Genomic DNA, 25670 nt, shown 5'->3' with positions numbered 1-25670 from the left:
ACCTTATGGTCTATAGCTGATCCAAAATGGTTGGATGGTCATTTAAAAGGTCCTAATACAAATATGTACCATTTTCGTAAAGATATTAACCTTTGTACCAAAATGCACCTTTTAGGTACAAAACTGTACTCTTTGGAAAGGAACCCCAGTGACATTTTTTGTATAATTTTTTTATATTGTGGGGTTAAATACATAGCACTCCTTTTCAAAGAGCTGTGACCCACCGTCTGCATTTATTTGCCTACTACAAGCTTTTTTGTCTTTTTCTTTGCAATTCTTCTCATTATGCCTCAATCTTTTTCAGTGGCGGTCAATGACTTTGTTTTCAAGGGAGTGTAATGCAAAGCTTGTAAAAACATGTATTTAGCCCATCATGTCAAAATATGTGTCTGGTGCGTCATGAACCTATGTGCATCATGTGGTATGTCAAAATATGTGCAGGGGTTCATGAAAAAAGAAACTCTCCAAACCCCCAACTCCTATTATTATAATTTGATTGCAACATTTCCTGTTTTTTAACACCTTTTAAAACCCAGACTCGGTGTTTTCCATAGCATCAGCTAGTAATTCTGTGGCTGTCACAGTTATTTTTGTTTCAATGCAACTGCACTTTTCTTGGAAACTCAACGATGCACTTGCAATGAACTTAGTTAAAAATGGCAATCAGTGTCTGTTGCAACAGTTCTATTCAGGTGACAGAAGACACAATAATATTCAACTTTAAGATATGAAAACACTCAGTATATGAAACCATATGATAATAAAACAAATACAGAATATTAATGCAATATGAATCTCCCAAATTCTCTCACAGTTTGTCTTCAAAGACTGCAGTGCATTCCTTTGTATGAATTTCAAGTGCCTTCATTCCTCAAGACAATTACTGAGTTTCTATTGAATGCATTCTGAAGCATTTTGAGCTAATATACAACTTAAAGTAAGTCATGATGTCAGTCCATTGCATACTGTGACGAATCAAAAACAAATGCAGAGACAATGCTCTTATGAACTAATTAACCTTTTAATTGTGTTTGATATTATGAATAGGCTACTCAAGCACAATACATTGTCTATAATCTATAGCTACAAGCGCAATGTTCACATAAATGAGAAAACATATCCTTCTCTTCGACCTACAAGAAAAAGGATTCATTCAGGGCTGTCAAGAGATGGTTAATTGAGATGGTGTGTTTTTTATTTATATTGTAATATTACTGTTATGATTGATCACCCATTGGCCAGATGATAAGATGAATTATAAATGGTCATATTTTAAGATATCTCTTCAAAGTGGGCCTGTGTCTCACTGTGTCTCATGGTGTATCTGGATCTTATGGTCACAAAGTTGTCAGTCTTGTCTGGGCAGTGTTTACCTAAAATGATTAAGTCTGGCCACAACATAAGTGCTTGTAACTCAAAACCTGTTATTTTAGTCACGTTTAGTCACGTAAGTCACAACATGCTATGTCAGGAGACACAAATTTCTGGTGAAAATGCCCATGCTTCATTCACCATCAGATGTGTGATCTTATCCTGAGAAACGTATTTTGCTTTGCATGATAATAGAATCTTGAATATTGAACAAAGACAAAATATACATTTAAATTCAATGAAATTGAAGTCACAAAATTCATATCATACAGTACCTGAAAAATGAAAAGCATAGCAGTATAGTACAATAGTTCTGATGCCAGATGCGTTTCTGAATCTTTTTCCAATGCAAATTACTCTATTTCCAAATATGAGGCAAATAGGTATAATATAAACACCAAGGCATGATTTGTAAAAAGTAAATCAGTGTTTTACGATGACCTGAAAAAAAAACTTGACTAGGATTGACCATGATCTATAACACCAATCTCTTACCATTCTACACACCCTCTTTTATTTTTTATCCAATTGATTCGACTCTGTCCAATAGTTATAAACTATTGCACCATATCTAATGAAATAAGTATAAAAACTCAAGGACTATGATATATTATACATATTTAGGCCTATTATCCAAAGGTTTTTTACATTCAGTGACTTGAGCCCTGCAATAAGGGGGATAAGAATTTAAGGTCTCAGGTCCTGTGAATGCACATTAAACTTGTGTTTGCTTTTTATACTATGGGTCAGTTCAATGCTTTATTCTGATTGGTTTAGAAATGTTTCACAGGTGTTGATTATTTTTCTGTAAAACACACACCTAACCAGTCAAATGTCAATCACCAATCACCAGAGCAATGTTTGTGGTAACTGTGGTATAAGCAAAATAAATGATTCCGGTGCTTTCAATAATTTAAAAATAATGCACACCCACGCTTCGCACCATGACGCATTTCCACCTTGGGTGTGCATTATTTTTGAATAATTCAATTGACCAGAGTAATGTGACGTCAGTTGTTTATAAACAAGGGTAAAGATAAAAATATAAGGTAACCTGCCATTTTTGTTTCAATCAGAGATGCGAAAGAAAGGCAAAAGTTATGGATTGCAGCTGATAAAATTAAAAACTTATTAATAAAAAGATAAAAAAGGAAAAAATACATTGCTGTTTACTGCATACTTTATAAACAAACAAACAAACAAAAAAGACATACATAATTTCTTGTAGAGGTTAAGAAAAGTTGAACATTGTTCTCGTAATATATAGCATATCCATTTCTGTACTATATATTCCAGATATTTTGGACAGTTCATTGTAATGTATTGCATATCACTTATTTTGTACTTTAAATCATCTGATTTTCAAAAAGGCTGCACATACATATTTATTTATTGGAATATTAAGTTTCTATTTAAGGAGTCAGCATAACTGTTAAAAACAAAAAAGCTAATACAATACATCATATAACTTTTTTAAAAAATCTGTAGGTGTGTTTAGGTGTGTTTGTAGTGGGTGGGAACAGGCATCTCAGTCATCCTTAATAATATATCGACTTAATTATAAATTGGAAAGCTGAATCTATTTCAAGTATTTAAATATATAGTTCAAAGTCTATAAAGATGTTTGCTCCGCCCATGTAGTAATTAAAGTACAGATGAGCCTGTGAAACCTGCAGTTCAGCATCTCTCATCCTGATTTAACTAGTGAAGAGAAAATCACCCCGCGGTAGCGTTTCAGCATAGGTAAGTTTATTCCTCATAACTAAGCACACTGGCATCTAAATGACTTTTTCTGTCATCAGCTTTAATTAAAAATATATTAGGTGGATTTAAATTATTGGTATTTTATTTTTATTTAGAATAAATGTGTGTTTTTCCTATATAAGATGGGTAAATGGAAAAATTTGACTCATATTCTCATTGTTTCATTATTCATATACTGCGTGTGCCTGTGTTTGTGTGTGTAGGTGCAGTCTTGCACAATGAGAGTTTTAATCTCATTGTATGTATCTATGCTACTTGTTGGTGAGTATTTTACACATTATTAAATCTGTCACGTGCATTGTTCTGTTTTTAGCTGTGGCTTATTGTAAAAAAAGTTTATTAAGATCCTAAATTAAATGGATGTTGAAATTTTAATACTTGTCTCCCAGCACTTGGTACAAATTTACAAAAAAAAAAAAAAAACAGGTAAATACATGCTTCTGTGTTGTTTAAAATATGTGACATTCACAAACTGTACAGTGAAAAAAGTCCCCTTGATAAATGACAAGACAATAATCTTATTTAAATGAGCTTAGCAAGTGTAAGTAAAAATGTATACAGCAATATACAAAATCCCCTTAACAAATAAATGAACAAGACATGAAGTGATATCATAATCCACAGCCCCTGAATTATTTTACAGACATTTCATGTTCAGTTTTCTGTATTACTTCTTTTAGGCAGAAGCATCAACACTGGCAGCCTGTTTTATCCATTTGGAAATGGAGACGCAAAGAATCCACACACGGATGATGGAAGCTCACCATTGATTCAACTCCTGCAACCATTTAAGTTTTTTGCAAACACATACGACAAAATCTATGTGAGTTTACTAAATAAGAGACTCAATTTTGGATTATTAGGGCCAGATTTACTAACAGCTTGCGCCAACGCAAACCATAATTTTTGTGTTAAGTAAAGACTGTGGGGGTTTACTAAAAACACAATTAGCACTGAAAAGGTGTGGTCTAGATATTTTTTAGTTATTTTTGTGACTGACCCTCTTGCATTTCTATGTCACTTTCAGATGCAAAATGTATGGGAGGAGAGTATTTAAATAATCCACACAACACAATTTACTAATGTTTGTGCGTGTGTTATTACGGGTAATTGAGCCATTATTTAACAACGAAAAAGCATGTCTTAAACCATTTTGCAATAGAAATGGTTGCAATTGTTGCTGATAGGAAAAGGCATCACAGAGATCAGAGAGCACGTGATACAAGGGAAAGGAATTTTTTGACATAACATTTTTTTGGAATGCCAGAGGAACATATTATTTAAAAATATCATTTGCCAAGCCATGTTTATTTATTTGCTGGAGGAAATATAAGAGGAGTCACTAGGAGAAGTCATTCCGATTCTTTGCAGCATACTTTGGCTTTCGTTCGCTAGGATTTCACACCTTGCATTTTGTGTTAGTAGATCACCTGCATCTATTTATTGCTTCCCTGAACTAAAGGGTGACCATACGTGCCAAATGTCCAGAACAACCGCATACTTCATTGAGGTTCTCACATTTCAGTTAAAAACATATACGATCATTCTAGTTTTATTCTTACATTGAAATGTAGCGTTTGCTTTTCTAAAAAAATAAAATTCGATAATGTATGCGGTTGACAAATACGACTTCGGGAAGATGCGCCCGAAATCCTGGCCAGGAAAAATGGCACGTGGTCACCCTACTGAACTGATTTGCACAGCAATAGTAGATTGCATTGGTCATTATGGAAATGAGCTGTTGCACCTGTGTTATTTAATTTGTGCCTTTTTAGCAAATAACCTGGAGATATTAGCACTCCCATTGGCACTTTTATGGAATTGTGCTCTCCGGTAATTGGCCCGTTTAGTTTATCTGGCCCTTAGTGTCTGTAACTGAGGGTTGCCTTTTAACGTATTACAAATCTATTTACCTGTAAATGTCCAAAACTCCTAATAACTATTATAACTAGAAAATGAAAAAAAGATGACCCTGTTTTACCCGTGGCTGTATTTTGCATATTTTACAAGGGTCCTGACTCACATAAATCCACATCTGTTTAAGGTCAACAACAATGGACACTTGACTTTTGATGAACCATGGACCAGCTGGTCTCCGTACAGCTTCCCGGCTTACAGTGACAAAGATATCATCGCTCCATTCTGGACTGATATTGATAACCGTAGGACTGGTGTGATCTCATATCAGCAGTACACCTCGGGTGATGTCCTGACGCAAGCTACACAAGACATAAACCAATACTTCCCTGATCTAAGCTTCTCTGCTTCATGGGTCTTTGTTGCAACTTGGGACAGAGTGGCATACTACCGATTTTCAGGAACTGTAAGAAATCAAACTCAGCTCCCCGCTCTCCAATGAATCTTTTAGAAGATGCTAAACTGAATACATTTTAGTATTGTCCTGCTTTAAAGCTTTTATATTCTTAATATTATCTTTTTCTTTCCAATCCTTTATGTGTTTTCATATATATTTACAGGAAACATCTTTCCAAGCTGTTTTGATTTCAAATGGTCATCTGTCATTTGTTTTAATGAACTACGGTATAATTGCTCCACCACTACACTGTGTACAGGTATGCACAACATGACAAATTAATAAAAGATTTATTTGTAACTACATGTAACTGACTAAGATGTTTTAACATTAGGCAGGTTATGACACCTTCGACTCAAGCCACCATTTCTCAATAACGGATTCAATTCAGAATGAAGTCACAAACTTAACATACAGCAGCAATGTCAATGTTACAGGCAGATGGGCCTTCAGAACAGATTATGGACCACCGAGTTGTCAGTTCAATGGTAATTTAATTTGCAATGAAACTATTATTGACTTACCTAAAATTGTACCATGGTTGTAAAACTAAAGTGCTGCCTTTTAGTAAATAATTTAGGGGTTAATATCCATAATACATAAATCTTTGTTCCAGGTTTACAAGTGCAGATGGGAGATTCTTTCTGGAGTGATGCCACCTGTCAGGAGAGATGCACCTGTACCAGCAGAGGCCTCCAGTGCAGCCTGGAACCCTGCACTTATTCCCAAGCATGTCGTGCAGCAACTTTCCAATACTCTTGTCAGTACATTCCAAGACAAACCTGCACCATCATAGGAGATCCTCACTACTACACCTTTGACAATCAGATTTTTCACTTTCAAGGAACTTGCACTTATGTTCTTTCTGAGGTTAGATTTTTTCAAACAAAAGTGTCTATGTATTTATATTGTATACTAATTTGTAATTCATTAATGATTCTGATGTTGTATCATTGTTTAGGCTTGTGGAAATAATTTGCAATATTATCGTATTGAGGGCAAAAATGATCATCGAGGTAGTACACGTGTGTCATGGACACGGATGGTCAGAGTGTTTGTGTATGATCAAGAAATTGAACTCATTAAAGATCACTATTATGAGGCAAAGGTCAGTATTACAGTATATTGTCACTGTATTGCTGTTACTGTTTAAATTGTAATATCTTTTCATGACCCTAAAATCTCTTATGTCAAAATTGTCCAGGTTAATGGGACCTTAAGAGCAACGCCATTCACACTGAACAATGGCTCCATCCAGGTCTATCAGTCAGGTTTCACCTTGGTCATCAGCACAGACTTTGGTTTAGTTGTTACATATGATGCATACAGCTGGGTCGACATATCAGTGCCTTACGAATATCAGAATGCAACATGTGGTCTGTGTGGAAACTTTAACCTGCATCCTGAAGATGATTTCCGTTCTCCTTCCGGAGAGATACTGAGCTCAGATGTGGACTTTGCCAACTCTTGGAAAGTAGACAGAGACCCAGACCCTGAATGTCATAATGTCAGGTGTGCAGGTCTGGCTTGTGCTAATTGCAATACAGATGACATGAATGTCTACAGTGATGCAAACCACTGCGGGATCCTAGGAGATGTTTTTGGTCCTTTTGCTGCCTGCCACTCTGTGCTTGCACCGCAGACGTATGTAGAGAACTGTGTCTACGATCTTTGCTTGGGAGGAGGGTACCAACCCATTCTGTGTCAGGCTCTCAATGTGTATGCTGCTCAATGCCAACAACATGGGTTACAACTAGGCCAGTGGAGACAACAGGGATTTTGTGGTAAGAACATTTTATTTGCTTGCAAAGAATTACTTAAAATGTGAAAGCTGAAATATCTGATATTGTTGCATGTTCTTACTGAGCCCTTCATTTTCCAGAGATTCAATGCCCTGAGCACAGTCATTTTGAGTCCCAAGGAACAAGCTGCCCTGCCACCTGCAGTGATCCCTCTGCTCCAATTAACTGTCCATTGCCCAACCAGGAGAGCTGTGTTTGTGATGATGGGTACATTCTCAGTGCTGGAACATGTGTACCCGAAGCAGCCTGTGGATGCACATTTGAGGGATTCTATTATGCTGAGGGACAGTCAGTACTGTTGGATGAGGACTGTGGCAGGGAATGTGTTTGCAGCAGCATGACAATGATCTGCTCTCAGCATCAGTGTGGTCCAGCAGAGGTGTGTGAAGTTCATAATGGTGTGAGAGGCTGCAGACCCACCAGCTATGCTACTTGTTCAGTTGAAGGCCTAGGTTCATATCACACCTTTGATGGACAAACCTTCAGATATCCTGGAGCTTGTGGACTGACTCTTGCAAGGGTGATGGGGCCAACACAACTACCATATTTTGCTGTGACAGTGGAAAAAGTCCCTAGAGTTCCTCAAGATTTTGCTAGGTTTCTGAAGTTTGAGGCAGATGGAACTCATGTCTCCATAGATTTGGGTGAAGGCAGCAATGTGCAGGTTAGCCAGAATGTTTCTTTTTTCTAATTTCTATTTTCCTGTATTAAAAGCAACTTAACTAGCATTAAAATCATTTATATGCTAGATCATTTAACTTTTGTTATTTATTCTGAGATACAGGAGGATGGACAGATCCTTGGTTTGCCCATCAGTGTTGGTTCCAGTCAGATACGCATCTATCACAGCAGTGTAAGAGGTTTTGTTCTTGAAACAAACTTTGGGGTGACCATTAGAGCTGACTGGCCAAACATTGTCAGAATCACAGCACCAAGCACTTACAGTGGTACACTCGGAGGTCTATGTGGGAACTTCAATGGAAACATTAACGATGAGTTTTACAGCCGAGATGGTGTTTTACTGAATGACACCCAGACATTTGCAGACAGCTGGCGTGATGGGTCCCTATCAACCCACTGTGAGGACACAACTGAAATTTGGGAACCAGGACAATATCAGATCAACAGTCAGTTCAGTGAGCACTGCAGTATTATGACCATGCCTGATGGACCATTTGCTGAGTGCAGCAGAACACTAGACCCTGCACAACGCATACAAGATTGCATTCAGATGTTGGAGCAGACAAGTGGTGCCAGGGAGGCTCTCTGTGAGTCCCTGCAGGGATACACACTGCTCTGCCAACAGAATGGCATCACAGTTGGAGAGTGGAGAAACCTTACCTACTGTGGTTAGTGTCTTGTAACTAGTGAGATTTGGACACTTAAAATACAATTATATAATTTAAATATAGTTAAATGTATTCCTTTTCATTGAGCTGCAAAGTGCTGATCATGTTGCTCCAATTTTCTATTTGTAATTATGCTTTGATATTCCAGATCCCAAATGTCCACTGAATACCCATTATGAATTGTGTGGCACATCCTGTCCGGCATCCTGCCCTAGTCTTTCATTTCCCTTCCAGTGCACCATGCAGTGCCAGGAGGGATGCCAGTGTAATGATGGACTTGTTCTGAATGGAGATCAGTGTGTGCCTCCAACAGGTTGTGGTTGCCACTATGCTGGGTGTTATCGGCAGTCTGGAGAGCAGTTCTGGCAGGGTGAGGAGTGTCAGTCTCTGTGCGTTTGTAATGGGATTACTGGAAATGTCCAATGCACACCATCATCTTGCAGTGAACAAGAAGTCTGCCGTGTGGTGGATGGAGAGTACGGCTGTCATCCCAATCCACATGCTAGCTGTTCTGCTTCAGGAGACCCCCATTATAAGTCTTTTGATGGAACCTACTTTGATTTTCAGGGCACATGCAGATATGTGCTGGCCACAGTATGTAATGACACTCGCAGTCTTCCACACTTCCAGGTGGATGCAAGAAATGAGGCTTGGCAGGGACTCCCAGTTTCATTGACCGTTGAGGTTTTTGTCAATGTTTCTGAGCATCTTGTACACATGTCACAGGACATGAATGGTTATTCTTCTGTTCAGGTGAGCAAGTCTTGTTCAATGTTATTTGCTTGAGTACCAAAGTAAGACATTTTTGTTCAACTGGTATAAACAAACTGTTGGATTCATTTTCAATTAGGTTGATGGAGAGATCCGGAACCTTCCCATCCTACTTGACTCTGGCCGGGTATCTGTCTACTCCACTGGATCACAAATAGTTGTTTCAACCGACTTTGGTTTCAGTGTGACTTACGGCTTCTGGGCAGTAAACGTCATTGTACCTGCAGACTACAGAGGAGTTACCTGTGGACTCTGTGGTAACTATAATGGTCATACAGAAGATGACTTCATGACTCCTTCAGGTTCTTTGGCACCATCAGCAGGTCAGTTTGGGGCAGAATGGAAGGTTGAGGATGAAGTGCAATGCAGTGATGGACCTGTAAATGGTCCATTGTGCCAAGATCAAACTATTGCTCAAAGTCTGTGTGAGATCATCAGGGACAATCAGGGCCCATTTAGCTTCTGCCATGCTGTTGTAGATCCACAAGCATACTTTAATGACTGTTTATTTGACGTGTGCCTCTCTGGAAACAGTAATGATGTCTTGTGCCACTCTTTGGAATCCTATATGAGGGCTTGTCAATCTGCCAATGCTGTGGTCTTCCCCTGGAGAGAAAGTGCATCCTGTGGTAAGTGACTGAAAGTGGGAAAATACCAGTTTAATAAATCCATAATTTATTTCAAAATGTGTAGCTCGTTTAAGGGATTTCTCTCGCTTTCAGTTTACTACTAAGAAATAATTTGATGGTATAGTACTTTGCTATCTTTATATTTTGCTCATCTTTGGGATAAATATATTTTATTTGTTTCATTGACAGTCATGCCGTGTCAGTTAGAGAACAGTCACTATGAGTTGTGTGGCACAGACTGTGGTCATATGTGTGCCAGCAGCGTTGATGGTAGTTGTGAACACACATGCTCAGAGGGTTGTTTCTGTAATGATGGATTTGTGAGGAGCTCAGGACTCTGTGTACCTGTAGAGCAATGTGGCTGCTTGAATGATGGATTCTACTATCATGTGAGTGTTTAAACTATGTTTTTATTTTAATGTAAGCTTCAGTGTATTAAATCTAAATACAGTCCATCATATGGAGAAGTAGTGAAAGTACGGACAGTATGTCAAGTGTCAAATATTGTGCAATGATGATAATACAATAGTACTTTGACATATGGAGTACTGGGTAGGTGATTTCTGTATTCACTACATGTTGGGCTTCTTTAAAGAGTAACTAAACCCTAAACCAACTTTTTTTAGTTAATGATCTGTAAGAATGGGGCTTTTTTATTGCTGTTTATTGATTTGAGTAACTTTTTTTTGACATTTGGGTATAAAGTGTTTCAATGCTACAATATATGGTGTAAAAACGTTTAGGTGCTGCCCTCTTCAGGTTGAACGGTGGCTACTGCAGTTGAGTTTCCTATTAAATGTTGCGGTTCCACGTGCCGTACGACCCTACGTAAGCAATTTGAAGCTCACCACATCCTTGTTAAGGGCTCGTTATAGTCGTGCGTAGGTCCTACGGCGTAGCCGCGACGGCGTAGGTTCCGCGTTGGTTTTCATTTATACTTTTGCGTCGTCCTCCGCGTCGACATGCAAACACTGGTAAGCAGTATCCACGTGTGTAACCACAGTAGCAGCGCGACCGTCAGAGAAGAAGCTTGGCAAGTTAACCCACAAACGAAGAAGAAACAGCAACTTCTTGTGTATGATTTGAGAAGACCAGCAATGATGGAAGGAAATAAACAGTGACTTTTGTTTCAGTTTGAGGTTAATCACTCCTCAACTTGGCTCATTTTTTTTCACCGTCGCAAACGGAAATACTTATGATGCAGTTTTTTTACCTGACTGGAGCAGTTCTGGTGGACCAATCACAGCGTTTGGGGTCCGCGTAGATCTGATGCGCTGTTAAAATTTTTGCGAAATGCACATCAAGCTACACAGAGCTGCGCACAGGCTACAGATAGCCTACGGCGTAGAACTTACGCACGACTATAAATTTCCCTTTACGGTCTGCCCACACCCTTAGTACAAGCTCAGTTCATCCCCTCTATTTCCATTGGGGTCTGCCCACTCTTCTTGTATTTTTCAAATATTGCCAGTGGGTCGGGCTCTGAACAGGGGTTTAGTTATGCTTTAAAGAACAAAATTGGTGACATCATGGCACTTAATGTTAAACCCATTTTTTTTTTCAAAATTAAAATGTAATACTTATTATGTTTTTAATAGATTGGTGAACAGTTCTTAAGTTCAGAATGTTCTCAACGCTGTGAGTGTTTTGGACCAAATGATCTGCGTTGTTCTGCATCCTCTTGCCCACCGACTATGGAGTGTACAGTCAGAAATGGACATCGTGGTTGTTATGGTGATACATTTTCTTTTATTTCTAAATGAATTCATTACATATTGTAAAAAATACATAACAGTAAACAAACAGGACAGTCTTTTTTAATCATCAACAAATACAAGAATACGTAATAAAACCTTTTGTGTTTTTGATACAATCCATTTAAGGATTATGACAGAAGCCGCACAGATATTAAGGGCGAAAATATTTACAATAGTACTCTCTGTTTAAATTGGTGTTTACGTCAGTGTCAAAACCTTAGTTTAACCTTTATTTAATGTTTGTTAATTTTTTTTTTAGATATTCAAAACATTACTCATACTACTGTTGTGCCAAAGACAACTTCAATAAGAGAAACCACTGAGACTGGTATGTGGTGTATCCTCTGTTGGGCTTCAGTCTGGGGAACTATATAACTGAATTGACAAACTGTTTACGTCAGTTTCAAAACCTTTTAAGTTTTTTTTATTAGTTCTTTATTTTATGTTTGATTATTTCTTTTAGATGGTTGGAGCTTTACTTATACGACTGTTGTACCAGAGACGACTTCAATAAGAGAAACCACTGAAACTGGTATGTGCTCTAACCTCTGTTGGGTTACAGTCTGGAGCAGAGGTCTTCAACGTTTTTGCTTTACAGTATTAACAATTCTGAACAGCTTTAAACAGCCGTTTAAGTTCAGAAATAAGATGAGAACACAGATCATATTGATTCTAAAATTAAATTCTGAAAAAAAGACAAAGTGCCTGTATGATTTATGTATTTTTATGATGCAAAGGTGATTTTTTTCTGTCGCTACCACTGCTTCCTAAACGGGTGCAAGTTGAGTTTTTGTCTAGAAGCAAAAATTGCACTGCACGTGGGACCTTTAATAAGCATATGCATACTTAAATGAAACATTTGTTGTAATGTTTTGTACGTTTTACATCTTTTACAAAAAAAAATGCTTGTGATTACATTTTTTTTGGCAGACCCCCGAAGTTGACCCCCGGTTTAAGACCCATGGTCTGAAGGACTATATTACTAAATTGACAAATGGTGTTTACGTCAGTGTCAAAACTTTTCAAGTTCTTTCTTTATTAGTTCTTTATTTAAGGTTTGATTATTTCTTTTAGATGGTTGGAGTTTTACTGATACAACTATTGAACCAGAGACGACTTCAAGAAGTGAAACCACTTACACTGGTATGTGCTGTATACTCTGTTGGGTTACTGTCTGGAAGACTAGTATTAAATTGACAAATGGTGTTTATGTCAGTGTCAAAAACTTTGTCAAGTTCTTTCTTTATTAGTTATTTATTTAATGTTTGTTCACTTCTTTTAGATGGTTGGAGATTTACTGATACGACTGTTGTACCAGACACGACTTCAATAAGAGAAACCACTAACACTGGTATGTGCTGTATCCTCTGTTGGGTAAACGTCTGGAGGACTATATTACTAAATTGACAAATGGTGTTTACGTCAGTGTCAAAACTTTTCAAGTTCTTTCTTTATTAGTTCTTTATTTAAGGTTTGATTATTTCTTTTAGATGGTTGGAGTTTTACTGATACAACTATTGAACCAGAGACGACTTCAAGAAGTGAAACCACTTACACTGGTATGTGCTGTATACTCTGTTGGGTTACTGTCTGGAAGACTAGTATTAAATTGACAAATGGTGTTTATGTCAGTGTCAAAAACTTTGTCAAGTTCTTTCTTTATTAGTTATTTATTTAATGTTTGTTCACTTCTTTTAGATGGTTGGAGCTTTACTGATACGACTGTTGTACCAGACACGACTTCAATAAGAGAAACCACTGAACCTGGTATGTGCTGTATCCTCTGTTGGGTTACAGTCTGGAGGACTGAATTACTAAATTGACAAATGGTGTTTACGTTAGTGTCAAAACTTTTCAAGTTCTTTATTAGTTCTTTATTTAATGTTTGTTCATTTATTTTAGATGGTTGGAACTTTACTGATACGACTGTTGTTCCAGAGACGACTTCAATAGGAGAAACCACTGACAATATAACTGGTATGTGCTGTTTCATAATCAGGTAACAGTCTGGAGGACTGTTTTACTGAATTGCTTGAGTATAAAATTGAACATAACTGTGTGAAATTTGTGGTTGCAAAACATTTCAGAGCACAATTGATGATTTGTGTTTGATTCTAGAAATAGTGTGCATTTTAACATTATTGTTAATGTAGTACATACTGAAGATGGCCTTATTCTATTTATTTCAGTCCCATTTTATCCATTTGGATCTGGAGACACAGATAATGAACGCTCTGATGATGGAAGTTCTGCAGTCATCTACCTTCTGCAACCGTTTATATTTTTTGGACACACATACAACCAAATTTATGTAAGTAAACATTTATATGAAATTCATTCTTTACGAATCGGTTCAGATCTGAAAGATTATGAAATGACTTTTTAAAGATTCTGTCCATTATAATAAATCCATGTTTCTCAGGTCAACAACAATGGACACTTGACTTTTGATGGATCATGGTACAGCTACTCTCCATACAGCTTCCCAGGTCATGGTGGCAAAGATATCATCGCTCCATTCTGGACTGATATTGATAATCGTGGGAATGGTGTGATCTCATATCAGCAGTACACCTCTGGTGATGTCCTGACGCAAGCTACACAAGACATAAACCAATACTTCCCTGATCTGAGCTTCTCTGCTTCATGGGTCTTTGTTGCAACTTGGGACAGAGTGGCATATTATTCATATTCAGGAACTGTAAGAAACCCGGTTTAATTTTGTCCAATAAAATATTTAAATAGCAAAACAATGACTAACTTTTCAATATTGAAAAACTGCTTATATACTTACAGGAAACATCATTCCAAGTGGTTTTGATTTCAAATGGCCATCTCTCATTTGTTTTAATGAACTATGGTAGAATTGCTTCATCACAGCGATATGTACAGGTATGAACATTATGAAAATTTAATAAAAGAAAATCTAATCTAATTGTATTATCTGTAAGTAAATGACTAAGTAGGCATGTGGATCTTTTTCTAAAAATTAGGCCGGTTATGAAAACATGGACTCCAGCTATTATTTCTCAGTTACTGGATCACTTCAGACTGACTTTACAGGCTTAACATACAGCACCAATGTCAATGTTACAGGCAGATGGGCCTTCAGAACAGATTATGGACCACGTGGCTGTCAGTTCAATGGTAATTTTATTTTCCCAGTTTTCCCAGTGCATATTCGATATTAACAGTTGACATGCAGATTGTTGACATGGTGAAGCTACCATGTCAGGAGTTTTGGATGCTGAACAACAAAGCAGAATGAACCAGCTTGGATTAACATTTAAACTCATGTGGATCTAAGCTGGTTCTCTTCTAGTCCTTGAAAAATGATATTTGGTGTTTATATACATAATACAGTAAGTCTTTGTTTCAGGTTTATCAGTGCAATTGGGAGATTCTTTCTGGAGTGATGCCACCTGTCAGGAGAGATGCACCTGTACCAGAAGTGGCCTCCAGTGCAGCATGGAACCCTGCACTTATTCCCAAGCATGTCGTGCAGCAGCTTTCCAATACTCTTGTCAGTACATTCCAAGACAAACCTGTACCATCATAGGAGATCCTCACTACTACACCTTTGACAATCAGATTTTTCACTTTCAAGGAACTTGCACCTACGTTCTCTCTGAGGTTAGCTTTGTGAAACAAAGTTTTTTATGAAATTATATTTTATAAGAGGGTGTGATTTAATTTGTAATTCATGAATGATTCTGATGTTGTATCATTGTTTAGGCTTGTGGAAATGATTTGCAATATTATCGCATTGAGGGCAAAAATGATCATCGAGGTAGTACACGTGTGTCATGGACTCGGATGGTCAGAGTGTTTGTGTATGATCAAGAAATTGAACTGATTAAAGATAACTATTATGAGGCAAAGGTCAGTATTACAGTATATTGTCACTGTATTGCTGTTACTGTTTAAATTGTATTATCTTTTCATGACCCTAAAATATCTTGTGTCAAAATTGTCCAGGTTAATGGGACCTTAAGAGCAACGCCATTCACACTGAACAATGGCTCCATCCAGGTCTATCAGTCAGGTTTCACCTTGGTCATCAGCACAGACTTTGGTTTGGTTGTTACATATGATTCATACAGCTGGGTCGACATATCAGTGCCTTACGAATATCAGAATGCAACATGTGGTCTGTGTGGAAACTTTAACCTGCATCCTGAAGATGATTTCCGTTCTCCTTCTGGAGAGATACTGAGCTCAGATGTGGACTTTGCCAACTCTTGGAAAGTAGACAGAGACCCAGACCCTGAATGTCATAATGTCAGGTGTGCAGGTCTGGCTTGTGCTAATTGTAATACAAATGACATGAGTGTTTACAGTGATGCAAACCACTGCGGGATCCTAGGAGATGTTTTTGGTCCTTTTGCTGCCTGCCACTCTGTGTTTTCACCACAGACATACATAGAAAACTGTGTCTACGATCTTTGCCTAGGAGGAGGATACCAACCGATTCTGTGTCAGGCTCTCAATGTGTATGCTGCTCAATGCCAACAACAGGGGGTACAACTAGGCCACTGGAGACAACAGGGATTTTGTGGTAAGACAATTTGCATTTAACTTAAATCACTGTGATACTGTAGGAGAAAGATCAGAGATTGTTGCTTTTTCTTACTTACTGTAAACCCTCCCATTCCAGAGATGAATTGCCCTATTGAGCACAGCCATTTTGAGGCACAAGGAACAAGCTGCCCTGCCACCTGCAGTGATCCCTCTGCTCCGATTAACTGCCCCTTGCCGGGCCAGGAGAGCTGTATTTGTGATGATGGGTACATTCTCAGTGCTGGTACATGTGTACCTGAAGCAGCCTGTGGATGCACCTTTGAGGGATTCTATTACGCTGAGGGACAGTCAGTAGTGTTGGATGAGGACTGTGGCAGGGAATGTGTTTGCAGCAACAGGACAATGATCTGCAATCAGCACCAGTGTGGTCCAGCAGAGGTGTGCAAAGTTCATAACGGTGTTAGAGGCTGCAGACCCACCAGCTATGCTACTTGTTCAGTTGAAGGCCTAGGTTCATATCATACCTTTGATGGACAAACCTTCAAATATCCTGGAGCTTGTGGAATGATCCTTGCAAGAGTGATGGGGCCAACACAACTACCATATTTTGCTGTGACAGTGGAGAAAGTGCCTAGAGTTCCTCAAGATTTTGCTAGGTTCCTTAAGTTTGAGGCAGAAGGAACTCTGGTCTCCATAGAAATGGGAGAGGAAAGCAATGTTCAGGTTAGCCAGAATGTTTTTCTCATTCCTGTATTCCTTCATTAAAAACAACTTAACTAGCATTAAAATTATTCATATACTAGATCATTCAACATTTGTTCTCGATTCTCATACACAGATAGACGGACAGATGGTTAGTCTGCCCATCAGTGTTGGTTCCAGTCAGATACGCATCTATCACAGCAGTGTGAGAGGATTTGTTCTTGAAACAAACTTTGGGGTGACCATTAGAGCTGACTGGCCACACATTGTCCGAATCACAGCACCAAACACTTACAGTGGTACACTTGGAGGTCTATGTGGAAACTTCAATGAAAACATTAACGATGAGTTTTACAGCCCAGATGGTGTCCTACAGAACAACACCCAGATATTTGCAGACAGTTGGCGTGATGGGTCCCTTTCAGCCCACTGTGAGGACACAGATGACCACTGGGAAAAAGGATACTATCAGAACATGAGTCAGTTCAGTGAGCACTGCAGCATCATGACCATACCTGATGGACCATTTGCTGAGTGCAGCAGAACACTAGACCCTTCACAGCGCATACAAGATTGTATTCAAATGTTGGAGCAGACAAGCGGTGCCAGGGAGGCTCTATGTGAGGCCCTGCGGGGATACACACTGCACTGCCAACAGAATGGCATCACAGTTGGAGAGTGGAGAAACCTTACCTCTTGTGGTTAGTATCTTGCAACTTATGAGATTTGGACACTTAAATGAATACTGAATATTCTTTATTTAATTCCTTTTTATTGAGCTGCAAATTGCTGATCATTTTTCTCCATTCTCCTTTTTGTAATTATGCTTTGTTATTCCAGAATCCACATGTCCACTAAATACCCATTATGAATTGTGTGGCACATCCTGTCCTGCATCCTGCCCTAGTCTCTCATTTCCCTTCCAGTGCACTCTGCAGTGCCAGGAGGGATGCCAGTGTAATGATGGACTTGTTCTGAATGGAGATCAGTGTGTGCCTCCAACAGGTTGTGGTTGCCACTATGCTGGACGTTATCGGCAGCCTGGAGAGCAGTTCTGGCATGGTGAAGAGTGTCAGTCTCTGTGCGTTTGTAATGGAATTACTGGAAATGTCCAATGCACACCATCATCTTGCAGTGAACAAGAAGTCTGCAGTGTGGTGGAGGGAGAGTACGGCTGCCATGCTAGGTCACATGCTAGCTGTTCTGCTTCAGGAGACCCCCATTATAAGTCTTTTGATGGAACCTACTTTGATTTTCAAGGCACGTGCACATATGTGCTGGCCACAGTATGTAATGACACTCGTGGGCTTCCGGTCTTCCAGGTGGATGCAAGAAATGAGGCTTGGCAGGGACTCACAGTGTCAATGACCGTTGAGGTTTTTGTCAATGTTTCTGAGCATCTGGTACACATGTCACAGGACATGAATGGTTATTCTTCTGTTCAGGTAAGTAAGTCTCATTTATTGTAATACCAAAGAAAAGACAATATTATCCAACTATTATGAGCAAACTGTTGGATTCACTTTCAATCAGGTTGATGGAGAGATCCGGAACCTTCCCATCCTACTTGACTCTGGCCGGGTATCTGTCTACTCCACTGGATCACAAATAGTTGTTTCAACTGACTTTGGTTTCAGTGTGACTTATGGCTTCTGGGCAGTAAACGTCATTGTACCTGCAGACTACAGAGGAGTTACCTGTGGACTCTGTGGTAACTATAATGGTCATACAGAAGATGATTTCATGACTCCTTCAGGTTCTTTGGCACCATCAGCAGATCAGTTTGGAGCAGAATGGAGGGTTGAGGATGAAGTGCAATGCAGTGATGGACCTGTAGATGGTCCATTGTGCCAAGATCAAACCATTGCTCAAAGTCTGTGTGAGATCATCAAGGACAATCAGGGCCCATTTAGCTTCTGCCATGCCGTTGTAGATCCACAAGCATACTTTAATGACTGTTCATTTGACGTGTGCCTCTCTGGAAACAGTAATGATGTCTTGTGCCACTCTTTGGAATCCTATATGAGGGCTTGTCAATCTGCCAATGCTGTTGTCTTCCCCTGGAGAGAAAGTGCATCCTGTGGTAAGTGACTGGAATTGGGCAGATATAAGGAAAACCACCAGTTAGTCTCAATTTTATATTTAATTTCTGTCATTTAATTTTTATCTTAAATTATGTGTTACTATGCAAGCATTTTGTTTGTTTCATTGACAGTCATGCAGTGTCAGTTAGAGAACAGTCACTATGAATTGTGTGGCACAGACTGTGGTCATACGTGTGCCAGCAGCGTTGATGCTAGTTGTGAACACACATGTTCAGAGGGTTGTTTCTGTAATGATGGATTTGTGAGGAGCGCAGGACTCTGTGTACCTGTAGAGCAATGCGGCTGCTTGTATGACGGATTCTACTATGATGTGAGTGATGAAAAAGATGGTTGTACAATTGTGCTTGATACCTAATGATTACTGTATTTAAAAACTTTAGTTAAAACAAAATATTGTGTCTAGTTTAATGGACTAATGACATAATTGTTTTTTCATAGTGAATACATTTTTCATCCATTTTGGACAAAGTTAATCATTGATGTTTTTCATAGATGGGTGAAGAGTTCTGGAATTCAGAATGTTCTCAACGTTGTGAGTGTTTTGGCCCAAATGATCTGCGTTGTTCTGCATCCTCTTGCCCATTGACTATGGAGTGTACAGTAAGAAATGGACATCGTGGCTGCTATGGTGAAATGTCCACATGTTCCGTGTGGGGTGACCCTCACTACATCACCTTTGATGGGGCTGTCGCCCACTTTCAGGTATTAACTGATTGACATAAATCTACCAATAGTGCAAAGATCACAACTTTCTACATCCTAGCTACCCGATGACCTAATACTATTAAAAGTGCCAAAGACAAAAAAGAAAAACATTTAATTGTGTAATTTCTTACCAGGGAACATGTTCATATGAAATTGCCCAGACCTGTGGTACTGTTACTGATGAAGATCTGGAGTTCCGTGTGGTGGCCACCAACAGACACCGTGGAAACATGGCAGTGTCATTTGTGTCTGTAGTGCATGTTTGGGTGTCTCACCATGGACAAAAGACGCAAATAACTATTGAACAGACCAAACAAGTCAAAGTGAGTTACATCTTAAATTGTTGATACAAATACATATGTCCTAATTTTCTTTCTTTTGTCTCAATTGTCTAACTTCCCTTCCAGGTTAATGGGAATTACTCTGACTCAGCTTCTCAAGCCCATAATCTGGTAGCGGTATATGAAGAGCAGGGATTTGTGGTTGTGAATGCATTCAACAAACTTCTGGTCCATTTTGATGGCCATAGCACCCTTCTAGTCAGATTAAGCCAAAGTTACCATGGATCCGTATGTGGAATGTGTGGCAATTACAATGGAGACCCAGCAGATGATATCGCATCACCCAACGGAGACCTTGCACCTAATGATAATGACTTTGGCAACAGCTGGATATCAGACACCAGTACACCAGGGTAAGAAGTGTGGGACTTACTGTTGGGTCTTGACCCAGAAATAGGGTCCAGATCTAATATCATGTGGATAACAGTGAAACAACAATGATAAATACAAATTAGCTAGATGCCACCATGGCAGGATTGCAAGACATTCCTGCATCCTTGTTTCTTTCTGTGAATTGTTGACTGTAAAGATCATAAAACCAATGCAGTTGGTGCAATGCAAGGGACAATGTGAAGCCAACAGTCAATCAATCTTAAGATTTTAATACTTCAATATAAGGACTTTTGTGTTGTTAATATATTTTTTTACCAATTGTGCATCATCACTTAGTTTCTGGCTTTGAAACAGAGTTGGTTAAAAACATAGCTTTGGCTTGTACTAAGCTAGCATAGCAATTGCTGGACTTACCTTTGCTTATCTTGGTTGCTGTGTCCTTTTCAGATGTGGTGCCAGTGATCGGGCCGCTAATCCGAATGATTGTCCATTTAAAAAGGAGTATTCTGATCTCTGCGCTATTATAACCAACAAAACTGGACCATTCCAGCAATGCCATCTTTATGTTGACCCTGCACCGTACTACTACTCCTGTGTTTATGACCTGTGTCTCTACACACCAGAGAATGGCATGTTGCGTTCATCTGTTCAGGGTTATGAGGCGGCTTGTGTCATCTTGGGCATACAGATCCCAGAGTGGCGCTCTAGTCCATGCTGCAGTAAGTCAACAATGCTCAACATTACATTGTAGTACTAGACTGCTGCCAGATAGGACATTATATTAGAGGTCAAAATGATGATTCTGCTAGTCAATGCAGGATTAAAGGTTTACTCAGTAGGTTTTATGTTGTGCTGGCTAATTTTGGAGTCTTCTTGGACTAATACTTATATCTATGAATGAGGATACTGCATCATGCAAAACCATTAATGTGTTGAGTAAATGCATTATATATTTAATTCATCATGTGGTTCTCCTCTAAGATGTGGGAGACTGTTGTTCTGAGCTCAATTGTACTGAAGATGAATGGTGTGGAGAGAAGAATGGTGTTTACGGCTGTTTCTGCAATGAGGACCATCCCAGATCTGACTCTTTTGGTTCGAATCATGTCTCCACATGAATATAACATTTTCAGTCATGTTTTCTCTTTTTCCCCTAATGTTAACAATCTGTTTCTTTTTTCTGTCAGGTACATCTCAAACCTGTGAAAGCAGTACGGGATCTATATCTATATCCCGCTGTCAGCTCTTTGAAGCTGGTTTTTCAGCTCATGACCTGCACCTTAATGATCCCAGATGCAGAGGAATCATCCAGAATGGCCGAGTGGAGTTTAGTTTTGATAACAATGAACACATCTGTGGTACAAATCTTGTGGTAAGACTCAGTATCCACATACACTTATGTCTCAGAGCACAATTGGCTTGAAAAATGACCATAAATGAATAAATTCCTGACTCATTTGTTTTAGTTTTAGCAATTTTCAGTGCTGCTTCAGTTACTATTAACAATATAAAGAAATTCTAATTAATCTAAAATATTGTAATATTTTGTTTGTTGTCTGTGGCCAATGGCACTCATTACATCTATGAGAACTTTATTCTGGGGACATCAGATTCAGCTAAAGGGCTCATTACCAGAGAGAGAAAACTGAAGCTATCTTTCAGCTGCATTTACGCTTTAAGCCAAACACTTTCCATGAATATGGAAATCAATCCACTGGAGAGGTTATTTTTAGTGTTGTGATTCCATCTCAGCTAATTCATTATGCAGATTGATGGTATTTAGTAAATATGTGGTAATATTCTATAAAACCTTCAACAACAACTTTCTGTCTGTTACTCAACAGCATTGTTCACAGGACCCTTCCTGCTGGTGAAGGGAGGTATCAGGTTCGAATGATCCCATATCAGGATGTTGGGTTCTCTCAGCCCTTCAATGGTAATGTGAATGTAGAACTCAACCAGCAGATTTTTGTTGAGGTTCGTGTTGATGGGGTTGACAGTCGACAGTTTGCCACAGTGATTGACCGATGTTGGGCTACACCTGTGAATGATCCAGATTACAGTCAGGGCTGGGATCTCATCACTGGAGAGTAAGAGACAAACATTTCTTTGAAAATACAAAGCAATATCGTTAAAGCTATTATTAATATAATGTATTAGTATATTTACAGTCAATAATGAAAGTATATAATAGTATAGTACATAGTAATAATAAGAGTTGTCTCATAATGTACTCACTTTAACCCCTAAACTGGCGCAGACATTTTTGAGTGTGTGTGTGGGGGGGGTGACAAGGTGATGTACACCTTCAAATTAATATAAATCTGGCCTTTTTATGGTCTTGAATCCTATTCTTGGTCTTGTTTTAAAAAACACAGTTTAATGTTTTTCATGGAAGTGTCTGGAGGTGAAAATATTAATTATTGTAATGACTGAAAATAATGCAATGAAGTATATATTTTGAACATAATATAATAATTATAATATAAAAAAATAGTTTTGTGTTACACTTGTAGTGGTTTTACCAACAACAGCCACTAGGTGTCAATGGTTTGCTGCATACTCTTGTCACAAATTAATAAATTACTGTCACTGCATTATTATTACTGCTTAAAGGGTTTAAAATATGAAAACTACATTCTTTCAGACTGACTACAGACCTTTCCAATGATAAATAATATGTCATGATAGATTAAAATTTACATGAAAATATTAAAGTCCCGCTCATGAACAGCGGCAGTTATTAACTCTTTCCCTGCCATTGATCAGTTAACTTGTCAATTAAGAGAAAACGCTTCCCTGCCAAGTTTTTCCGGCAATCCGTATTTCAACATTTATCCACCAGGCAGCACTTTTACCCACATTTTAGTTATAAAACCCGGAAGCATCCACTTAGGCCAAACAATAAGAACTCTGTGCATGTTTTTTTAGCCCACTTTCATCCTACTTGACTTCAAAATTTACAGCATCCAAATCATTTTATGCAAAAACCAATTTACAGCTTTTTCACATTTTGCACATTATTTTAAAGCTTTTTCAAAAAATGCAAATCATACCACTAAATTAGGTCAACTTATGATGATATACAGCACAAAGCACCTAACAATTCAATATGTTTTCAAATAATCTCAGGTGTCCTAATACAAATGACGTGACAGTGGAGCTTCTTCAGAATGGTGTCTCGACATCCAGCCGTTTCTCCTTCGGCATGTTTACCTTTACTGCCAACACCACTAAGATTTACCTGCACTGTGGTGTTCATCTTTGTCTTCTGGCCAGCAGTAACTGCTCAGCGGTGAGTTTACAAACTCTCGTATAACTCTTAAAGAGTTTTCAATATTAAAAAATGAATAGTAGGGAGAACTCCAGTAGTTTTGCAACGTGGTGCTGGGGATGGATGGGGCTTAGGAAAATCCTATGGTGTGCTGACTGATTATGTAGCCAGGATAGAAAAAAAAGGCTACTCGTGAGTGTGCAACTCACTCAGGGCATAAACTACACTTATACGGCAGAGTCTGTCAGCAGTCATGGGCGGGGCCTAAGCAATGTGACATCATATTGCTCAAATAAGAAACAACTTGATCTATGAGACTGTCAAGGTTTTATGGGGATTTTATAAAAGAGTGGGTACATTTTTTTCATTACAGGGTAATTATAAATGTGCCTGCAACTGAGTCTGGGTTTGTAATATAATTAATAAAATAATTAAGTTCATTGCATCCAGAATGAAGTACGTGATTTAAATGGCGAAACCTTGGAGAAGTGAAGAAAATATATTTTTTTTAAGATTGCATGCCTCAGTATGAATGGGCATGACCCCACCTCGGATACTAAGCCAAAACAAATATATAAATTACATTTTAAAAGCCCCACTTACTACAGTTAAATAAAAGGCACATGGATCGGTACTGTGTGGGTCTTTGCGCATGGGCACTGGGTAGGTCTTTGCTGGCCTTTAGATCTATTACCATGAGGAACATATGTAACTGTTATGACATTGAATGGCTCTTGTATTTTCTCAATTTTAAATTCTTATAATCCACCCTAAGCATTGTTATCCTGGATGCCGTCAGAGGGAAGGCAGGTCTCTGGACTTCCATGACAGTGCTTCCATATCCATGGGTCCTCTGGTCTTGTCTGAAAAGATCTCAGGTATACAATTACTTGAAATGCGTTAAATAAAAAAAATTGTGTGCGTTTTGCAACTTTACCATGTGGTGTCCTTCATTCACAGACACATTGGTCTCAATAAAAGGAAGAAAGTCTGGAGCTCGAGGTCTGTGTGGAAGCTTGATAATACTGCTGGTTTCACTTCTGACCGCCTGCAGCATCTTCTAACAGATTTCGTGAGAACAAAAACAAACATTTAATTTAAGTTTTAAATATTATTTGTTTTATCATATTAATATATTAATATAAATAATATATATGTTATTTTATTCTGTTTAACCAACAAAATTGATCATACACAGTAAACTTATTATCAATTAACTACCTTTACCTTTATAATGATTTTATGTGATATAATCATGGGTTTTACTCCATGGTGATATTTTGCTAACTTGCTTTGATGTAAAAGATTGATTTCTTGACTTAAAATACGGTATTGTATAAAACAGTAAATAAACAGTGCACTAATACAGACTTTTTAATGCCTTTTTAGCAAAACATTTTTTTAGCAAAACAAAGTTTATGACTGATCATAGACTGTTTAAACTTTGATTTGTAAGGTGTGGGAACCTGATAAACTTGCCGAAATGCAGGTTCCTTAGGCAAGATATGACATGAATACAGTAGATAAGGTGTTTTTGTGTAGGATGAGGGTGTTTCTTTATATGTTGATAAAATGCCTAAGATCTATAATTATTTGCATAGTTTGTGTCCACAGGGTAAACCTCAATTCAGTTGTGTAAGGAGTGTTTGTTTCATAATTACAGCAGTTAGAAAATATTATCTGCAAACAAATAGAAATGAATGCTGGGTGACTCCGTCAAACATGACTAGAAACCAAAAACAAACTCCTGACAAACATTGCAATAGCAATGAACCATCACTAAACATTTAATATCAATAAACAAATACAATCACACTTACTGTATAAACACACCACAGGCAGACAGATGGACCATATGTTTTTCCTTCCCCTCCTATTTTCTTTTTAATCGATATGTTTGTGCACAGATGTGGACAGGAACAACCCTTCATT

The 25670-nt window shown here is 38.3% G+C and overlaps 1 protein-coding gene across 1 annotated transcript; it reads left to right on the top strand.

Annotated features, from left to right (window-relative positions):
* Window positions 1–2997: 2997 nt before the first annotated feature.
* On the top strand, window positions 2998–24809 carry LOC129420322 (alpha-tectorin). Its single transcript, XM_073867206.1, has 44 exons — window positions 2998–3114; window positions 3339–3396; window positions 3816–3958; window positions 5180–5458; window positions 5613–5708; window positions 5784–5937; window positions 6066–6319; window positions 6411–6557; window positions 6654–7233; window positions 7332–7915; window positions 8036–8600; window positions 8749–9353; window positions 9451–10000; window positions 10190–10389; window positions 11599–11734; window positions 12017–12085; window positions 12221–12289; window positions 12832–12900; window positions 13040–13108; window positions 13456–13524; window positions 13660–13734; window positions 13947–14068; window positions 14180–14458; window positions 14554–14649; window positions 14751–14904; window positions 15137–15390; window positions 15493–15639; window positions 15736–16315; window positions 16415–17001; window positions 17117–17681; window positions 17821–18425; window positions 18514–19063; window positions 19196–19395; window positions 19578–19787; window positions 19925–20113; window positions 20198–20484; window positions 20912–21183; window positions 21446–21559; window positions 21652–21837; window positions 22027–22186; window positions 22309–22554; window positions 23597–23759; window positions 24514–24616; window positions 24699–24809. The coding sequence occupies exons 2-44, from the start codon at window positions 3354–3356 to the stop codon at window positions 24800–24802; spliced, it is 10929 nt and encodes a 3642-aa protein (XP_073723307.1). The 5' UTR covers window positions 2998–3114; window positions 3339–3353; the 3' UTR covers window positions 24803–24809.
* Window positions 24810–25670: the final 861 nt, after the last annotated feature.

This window comes from Misgurnus anguillicaudatus, chromosome 4 (assembly GCF_027580225.2).
Source record: "Misgurnus anguillicaudatus chromosome 4, ASM2758022v2, whole genome shotgun sequence".
Classification (NCBI taxonomy): Eukaryota; Metazoa; Chordata; class Actinopteri; order Cypriniformes; family Cobitidae; genus Misgurnus; species Misgurnus anguillicaudatus.
This window is presented reverse-complemented; position numbering and strand designations above follow the sequence as displayed.